Source organism: Limulus polyphemus, unplaced genomic scaffold, assembly GCF_000517525.1.
Source record: "Limulus polyphemus unplaced genomic scaffold, Limulus_polyphemus-2.1.2 Scaffold87, whole genome shotgun sequence".
NCBI lineage: Eukaryota > Metazoa > Arthropoda > Merostomata > Xiphosura > Limulidae > Limulus > Limulus polyphemus.
Window position 1 is genome coordinate 560,866 of NW_013665697.1, and position 8,997 is coordinate 569,862.

Sequence of the window (8,997 nt, forward strand, 5' to 3'; positions counted from 1 at the left end):
AATCTTGTTTTCTTCTGCCCAATAATGCATAATTTCATTTGATAAACACGTTTAGATTGAATGGTAATTTATAATCAGTCACAAGAACGTCGAATCTGAATCACTTGAAAAAAACAAGGGGGTGCTTAACTTTTTTCCAGGTGTATATATTAAAAAAATGAAACAGAGAGTGACCTTGTAAACGAATTTTAAATAACTATTTGTTTGTGATTATGGAATTATTATAAAATCCCTAGAAGTTGGAAAATAGCATATACCTGATTGAAAAAACAATTTTAATGAAGCTTAAAAATTCTCTTATATGTTAATTTATTTTCTTCACCAGAACGAGAATTTCAGCGAAGAAAATATGTCGCAGAGGAATAATCTATTCTTTGATTCGTTACTTTTGCTGCATCAGACTAGTTACGCCGAATTCACGGCTCATCAGTGCTATTTGGAAGAGTGAAGTAAATAAACAAAATAGCTTAAAAATCATTCGCACACAAATTATATAAATATGAAATAAATTCATAAAATCGAACCGTAATAAGTTAGACATTACTCTTAAATACGAAAAGCTATGTTGATCACTTCAAGACTAGAATAGATGTTTTATTTAAATTTGATATTATAAACGTCTTCACAGTTTCTGAGAAAAATTGTCCAAGATAAACTGAACTAATCCCTTCTTGAATTTCTTCTGTATATTGTTCTAAGCCTTTCCTTCATATTCACCGGAAACTCTTCTGGTACATAAAGTGTCTTCCTCAATGTTTTATCTCACTTACTGTCATAACCTGCTTTAATAGAGTATATTTATACTGTTCTACAGTGGCTTAGAAGTGTTGTTTGACATAACACTTTCTTCACAAGTGTTCTTGAGATTCGCTAGTTTTCGTATTTTCTTGTTCAAATTATTCTTAACAAATTATACTAGTATCATAAGAATTGTACTTAGGTACGCATAAAGTATTACTGTACAGGATAATGTTTCATTTAGCTTACCTGTAGCTCAATGGAAGACTAATTTATTTTATATCACCGTGTTTTAATTTTATCTTCTTTGCGTTTCTTTGAACGGATGATAGAATTTTTTTTTACGTGTTCATTGAATAAATAGCAGATAAATACCAAACAATGTCCCTTATGGTCATTTTTGAAAGCTAGGTAATCGTAGTACACAAAAAAATTGATATTTCAGTACAACATTTAAAAACAATTTCAGTATCTATGAGTAGTTTGAAAACAATCTCTTAAAAGTTTCACCCAAGTTAAGTTTCTGATTTCAATTTAACTGCAAAAATTAAAGAGTAATGGCATCATTAGGTTTACTCTTATTTTTAGCCGCGGCATAACGGCTCATAAAATGGCTCTGGGTTTTTCAAGTACAAACTTTTAGCTCCTAGCTCCGTCATCTCTTAACCGATACGAGATCTAATTCACTTTTAGACTCAGGCGGTCAAACCCTTTCGATTGTTGTATTTGACCACACCGAAGGTCTAATAGATTGACCTGCTCTAGTCTTGCCTAAAATAATTTATTTTATTTTTTTATTTTCCAGAATTTCTCCTTTTAATAATGCGTACACAAATAAATACAGGGATCTGGGAGAATTACTGTACGTAAACATCTGTGTGTTATCAGTATTCTTGTTTCATCTCAAGAATACATAGATTTTCAGAATCGTATTAACCAGGACTGGAGATCGAACCTCAATTAAAACTTTCGACCGGGCTATATGATGATACTATCACTAATAATAAATGTATTATTTTAGCGGTTGCAGTTGGTCTGGAAATAACTGGAGTTTCCATACCCCAAGAACTGGAAAATGGAACAAAAGAGTCAATTGTCTTAGACTGTGAGTACAATTACGCAAATGAGGACAAAAACATAGTTGTCAAGTGGTTTCTGAATGATGATCCGGAGCCAATTTACCAGTGGATCACAGAACTGAACCTCCGCCAACCCTCTTACCGGCTTCAGGGTCGAATCAACATGAGTTATACAGTTACTCCGTCCACCAACCTGACCAGGTACCGTGCACTCAATATCCTGCGACCAACAACGGATCTGAGTGGCAAATACACGTGTAATGTTGCCTCATTAGCTGGCGAAGACTCGGAGGAACGGCAGATGACAATTTATGGTGAGCTCATTAGATAATCCAAGTATTTTCTGTCCTAATTACATCTGCACAGAATTTGGTTCAGTTGCGTTAAAATTACATTTCAAAACAACTGGTTTCGAAAGAGATCTTACTATGCAAGCTGGTAGAGACATCACAATTTATTGATAATAAAGTAATATATAACACTTTCAAAACAGTATATCACCATCATGTATGTTTGAAATAAAAAAGAGTGATATCAGTATATCTTAAAATAATTAATAAAATTAGAGAAATTTAATAGGAAGAACAATAGACACATTATGGAAATAAATAATTATAAAAATCTTCTATCTCTACCTTACATTGGAGTCAAATAAATAGGGGATTCGTCTTAATATGATGTAGTGAAGCAGATTTTGTAATTTGTTTCATCTCAGTTTTCTTGCTTTTCAACATATTTTAATAATGTTATTTTTTATTTGTTGTTGACTGTTCTTTTATGAACAGCTGAGCTTATTAAAATTATCTTATATATTATTTATATTACACTGATCATAATGGTAAAGTACATCCTCTGACATGTGAAAATTAGAATGTGTAAAAAAATTATTACATAGCATTTATTCATAAAATGGAAAAGCTAATTTTCTAGGAAGATTATAACTGTTTGAAAAAAATATCAATACACAGTTTACGTAATAAGTTATCAGCAGGTTCAAATGAAAATATTGCACAGTTCTCTACGGATAGAGCTTTCGAGTATAGAGATTAGTGTATCAGTGTTCTTCGGTTTCATATATTTAGTTTTTTTATTTACACGCAAATAAATCGATATGTCAAATGGCACCAGCTGGTGATTCCACAAGATCTGTTCTTACAAATGCAATGCTAACATTTTAAATGAAGTATAGTATCAATAGAAATCAATCAAAAAACGGTGAAAGGAATAACTGTGTTAATCTATAAATATTCAATAATTAATACGAAATATTGTACTAAGATCTCCTACAACTTTACGGATTTCATAAAAAGTTCTGTGTGATTTTTAAAGCGGCATTTCGACGTAACGGGCGAACATAAGATATAAAAAGAAGGGAAGATTAAATGCTTATTAGCTATTACTGGGGTTGCCACATTAAATAAGGATTACTGATTATGCCTAAAAATGACAGACATATATGTGACACGTGACAAATTGAAAGTAGTACGTTTAAGCATTAATATGAATGTAGCACCATTACTACACGTATCTTCTCTTCGTTTGCTTCTAATATATTTTAGCAATCCTGAAAGTTAATTTTAAAGTAAAGTCATCATGTTATAAAATGTTTTGGGGTTGTTAGTTAACTTGATTGGACTTTGAAGAGTGTTTGTAAATTTTGATAAGCATACTTCTAAAACTTTTTTACATTTTTGTTACTTGATATTCCACGTTTTGTAAATTGACAATTTGTTACGCATAACAGAATATGTTTACAACAACAAATACGATAACCCGAGCCTTTTCGTAAGGTAGACCTACGTTCTTCAGGAGTATTGTGAAATGGGTAAGAAGTGTACGGCAGGAAAGTTAATAGAATAATCTTCTGTGACGTCACGGGTAACCATGGCATCCCATTCCTGTTATATTTTTATTGTTGTGTCTAGTAGTACTTGTAGGGTGATGTTACAAAACTATGGAAATGAATGTTTTATTTTTATTGTCGTGTCAGATAGTACTCGTTGGTTAATATGTTCCTGATGGCACATTTCGTGTCACCCTGATAGCGGACAAAGGTTCTCACAATGTACAAACGTCTCATGAGACTCCATACACAAAGCAATGATTGACCATTCATCTCATATAGAAATGTATACTGCCATCTGTTGGTTATAAATAATATATTATCTCATAGAGCAGAAAACCACTATTTCTGTAAAGAGCAAACTAAATTTAAATGTTCCAAGCACGAGGAGCATTTAAAAAAACAGACAAATTACAAAGTTGGGTATTGGTCAACAGTGTATACGAGTATCGGTTCGTCACACATATAGTTATTATTATATCTATCCTTACTCGTAGCACATACAGTTTTTATATTTACTTGGAAAGTATTATTTACAGCTCATTGGCGAATTTTCGCTCTGAGTGTGAATTTTATTTTCACATGTTTTTTCCAATGATCTCCCAGTTTACTCCGTAATATACTCGGTGCCAATGTCCAAAGTAATATATTCAAGTTCTTCAGTTCGACATTCAATATTTTCAAATATTTAATAATTGCTTTGCTTTTCCTGTTGTTCGCATAAAGAAGAAATAATTTTTGAAATGAAACGAATTTTTTTATAATAAACTTTAATTTTATTTTTCCTCTCTGATTTTCACAATAGAATTACGTTATACCTTCTTCACAGAATAATCTCCATGTGATACTACAGCAGTGTTAAATTAATAATGTGCTAAAGACGGCTCTGCATTGCAATGTAATTATGAGCAAGAGAGGAACAAAAAGTCCCCATCTGAAAATTACTTTGCATAATATCCATGGTGAGCTATAGTAATATATTCAATGAATCATTATATACTTAAAGTGAACCTTTTTTTTTTATTAAGATCTAATCTAGTCTGAAGTTATCATCATTTTCTATTTATTTCTTTTAATCTTTTTGAAACAGCACCTCCTAGAAGTTTCGAATTCAATTTTACCAAGACAAATCAGGAATCGGCGAACTTTACTTGTGGAGTGGAAGAAATGTTCCCACTTCCCCAGGTGTCTCTACTTTTACATAACCCAAATTTGAAAGACGCTCAATCAATTCCAGTACACAGTAACACTATCTTCAGTAAAGGTACCTATAGTGTTGTAATTTACAAAGAGTTGATGGACAAAGAATTGCCCAGTGGCGGTCCCTCGGAGATAGAATGTGTAGTATTTATTCCAGATACGGAATTTCGAAGGAAAAAAGTATTACATTATTATCCAGGTAAGAAGATTGCAAATTTTATAATAAAGAAAATAAGTTATTGTTATGTTAAAGTTTATCTTACATTTATAGAATAGTTAAATCATATGAAGTTAAAATATTTATACCACACACCGTATGTAAAACTTTATTTCAAACATATTTGGTTCTGGATTGCCAATTTTACTAGGATGGTGAGTACTTTCAATGACGCGTTATAAATAATAACACATTGGCTAATTTATAAAAAAATCAATATTAGTAACTTATATATAATGTCTTAACTAACTCAAAATATAAAGAAAACTTAGTTTCTGGAAAGACTTGCAAATAAAAATGCAGGGTAAACAAAGTAAAAAAAAAGGCCTAACTTTGGTTAATCCTATTTGTTCTCGATAGTATGAGAACAGTTTCTAAATTATTTATATACTTAATAAGTTATACTTCAAAGATTCAAGTATCTAAGTTTTTTTACTAGACTCTGCTGATGTTTTACAATACTTTATGGAAATCATATAATCTTCAATACTGTTTAATGACAGTAACTCAAATCAAAGATTATCAAAAGTTTCTGGTTTCTTATTGTTCCATAAGGTCATTTTGAGAATAAAAATAAAGTTTACAGAAAATTAGCATAGCCCATTATGCTACTGTAAATTTTATTGGTACGGGCAAGTATTATTGAATATTTTAAGTATACGACTGACAACATTCCCAGATAATCTCTTTCCATTTACGTTTTGCAGTGTCTATATATTCATAGAAATATTTCATACATCTTCGTATATTGTACTTCTTTTTTTTTACGAACAAAACTCATTTAAAGGAATTAGTGTTGACTGAAATCATTATATTTATATATAATTCTTAATTATTTTAAGAATTATACTGTACTTTAGAATTGCATCATTGTTAAGTCGTGTTTAAACTAATGCACAAGGCGATAGCATCATTAATAAATTGTGTTTCGTGCACAGGATGGTAGTATCATTATCACATTGTGTTTAAATCAGTGCACAGAGCAATAATATCATTAATAAGTTGTGTTTAAATTAGTGCATAGAGTGATGGTATCATTAATAAATTGTGTTTAAATCAGTGCACAGAGCAATAATATCATTAATAAGTTGTGTTTAAATTAGTGCATAGAGTGATGGTATCATTAATAAATTGTGTTTAAATTAGTGCACAGAATGGTGGTATCATTATTAAATTCTGTTTAAATGAGTGCACAGAGTAATGGTATCATTATTAAATTATGTTTAAATGAGTGCACAGAGTAATGGTATCATTATTAAATTGTGTTTAAATCAGTGCACAGGATGATGGTATCATTACTAAATTCTGTTTAAATCAGTGCACAGAGTGATGGTGTCATTATTAAATTCTGTTTAAATGAGTGCACAGAGTAATGGTATCATTATTAAACTGGGTTTAAATCAGTGCACAGAGTAATGGTATCATTATTAAATTCTGTTTAAATGAGTGCACAGAGTAATGGTATCATTATTAAACTGGGTTTAAGTCAGTGCACAGGATGGTGGTATCATCAAATAATTCCATTATCTATTTTCTTAGAACATCTGACGGGTTGTGGTGTCCATACGTTCCGTTGGCGGATTATATCGATAATTATCGTTACCCTTCTAGTTGTGTTGACTCTACCTACCTTAATGTTTATAAGGTAATTCATATTTTATTTTGACTAAACGCTCAGGAAATATACCCTGATAGTTATTTAACACATAGCGAGGTTAATTACTTGTATAAAATGTTGGATACGTTGTATTAACTCTATTTTCAATACACAAATCAGCGAACCACGTGACAACCAAAGCCAATATAAAGTTGCATTGGAACAGAAAGTATCAGAAGTACATACTGACATTGTTTGCATGCCAGAAATTTATTGCTTTTTTGGAAGTGCATGTAACAGTTATTTCCGACGCAAAATAATCATACACTCAGATTATAAAGATGGGCTCAGATTGAAGATTTAGAATTTCTAAGACAGGGATGTTCCTTATACTGAATGCTATTGGAAAACAAAGAAATATAGATCAACCTGAGGCAGCAAGATTGTCCAAAAAAAAAGAGACCTGCAACAAACCGTACCTCAGCTGTAGAAAGCCAAGCGCATCGTTTTGTAAGAGCTGAGAACACATAAGCACAAATGTTAGTGGCAAAAACCGTCCTCGTGTTTCATGCAACACTAATCAAAATAATCAGAAAGAGGCACAAATAATGTGCACACAAGTTTCTTCCACGATATATCACTTCAACTGTCACATATCTAAAGCAATTGTAGAAGTAAACGAGTATTTATGCTATTCCATGCAAAGATGTGCTGGTCAAGTCGCAAGACACAGCACCAATGGATTCTGTATATAATCAGACTGTTGAAACGGGCCCGGAGAAACAGTCTTCCCTGTGCACTAGAAGGCACATGGAAAGCGTGCAGGGAGTGATGATTTGCTTTGGTTTGACAGCTTTGCGACGGGATTTTTTAAGTGAAAACTACGCCGCAGTACTATTATCAAGAGACACGGCTGTCATGTTCAGCATGAACGACGTGGGGACATGAACTGTAACGACGCAGTGAGGCTCCAAAACAATCTTAATATAACGTACTCAATCTCTGTAAAATTGGATTTTAAAACTATAGGTGGATTGAGGTGGAAGGAATTATTATTGATATTCTATTTTTTTTTCATTATACTTTGTTTTGAATTATAAAAGTGATCCATAATCGAGCAATTCTATATTGACTTATTAAGAATTTTTCGATTTTGTAGCTCTAACGTTTTAATGACATCATCATATTTATCTGATATTTTTATAACTGTTGAACGTTTTTCTTATTTCATATACGTTTGGTATCATAAATTGATACAGTAATCACAAGGTTTTGCTGTAAATATTCTAATATAATTAAAATATGTGATGGTCTTAAAATAATAGTATTTGGTTTAAAATAAGAAATTGTGGTTGTTTTGACAACAATATGATTATCAATTATCAACTTTTAAAATAGATCACAGATATTGTACATCCTTCAAAATTATTGAGCAATTTTAAATCTCCTTCAAAAACATTAAAACTTGTTTGCTTTAAAATGACAATACTGACTTTATTTAGTTAACAATAAGAATATTGATTGAAAAGATTTTTCTCTTTTTTCCTTCATAGTTAAGAACCTGCGAGATGCATTATTCGAATTGAAGAACATGAAAAAAAGAAACTTCTTGATGTTGTTGTGAACAAGTTGTAAATATATCTATATATATATACCAATTTAACTAAAATCATTTTATGCCGTTTAAAAGCTTCAAATGATTGTTTTGGCAGATTTCCTATCATTAATTTGAAGTAAACGTGATGATAAAAAGAGCCTGAAGCTGCTATTCTCTTTTGAACGCATTGTTTTATTAGGACTATTATTGTAAAGATGTAAATTTGAATAAATAACGTGGCTTTAAACACGAGTTAAAACTTTTCTATGTTTACAGCAAATACTTAACATGGAAAAAATGTGAGTTATTCAATACTGTCCAAAATATAGTTATATATTGGATATTCAAAAGGACAAAATGGCGCTGTACTTCGGCTTCATTGGCACAAGTAGATGAGAATAGTGCCACATTCCTTCTGTTAGTCCATTGCGGGTTAATCACTCAGTTAACAGCTGATATCCATCATACTACTGGGTAAACTGTATCAATTATGGTAAAGTGTCTTGCTCAAAAACACAACGGCACATGGAGATCAAACCTCGAATTTGCAATCAACCGACTGAGTTCCAAGTGCAAAGCTGCTCCCATATTGGGTATTACTTTATTTATAAATAACCTCAGTGATACAAAATAAACACTGTAAGCATCAGAATACTTTTAGTAATAAAAAATACATGCTTTGGAGTTCCTAACTTGTGAAATTATTGAAATTGTTAAATTTATTGG

General features: G+C 31.4%; 1 protein-coding gene across 1 annotated transcript in view; it reads left to right on the forward strand.

Moving 5' to 3' along the window:
- Positions 1-8,480, forward strand: part of LOC106468310 — a 12,366-nt gene extending 3,886 nt beyond the window's left edge. Inside the window, exons 2-5 of the mRNA XM_022397333.1 lie at positions 1,760-2,131; positions 4,751-5,059; positions 6,617-6,722; positions 8,228-8,480. Coding sequence (XP_022253041.1) covers positions 1,760-2,131; positions 4,751-5,059; positions 6,617-6,722; positions 8,228-8,231 — 791 coding nt within the window. The 3' untranslated portion in view covers positions 8,232-8,480. The remainder of the gene's footprint in view (positions 1-1,759; positions 2,132-4,750; positions 5,060-6,616; positions 6,723-8,227) is intronic.
- Positions 8,481-8,997: the final 517 nt, after the last annotated feature.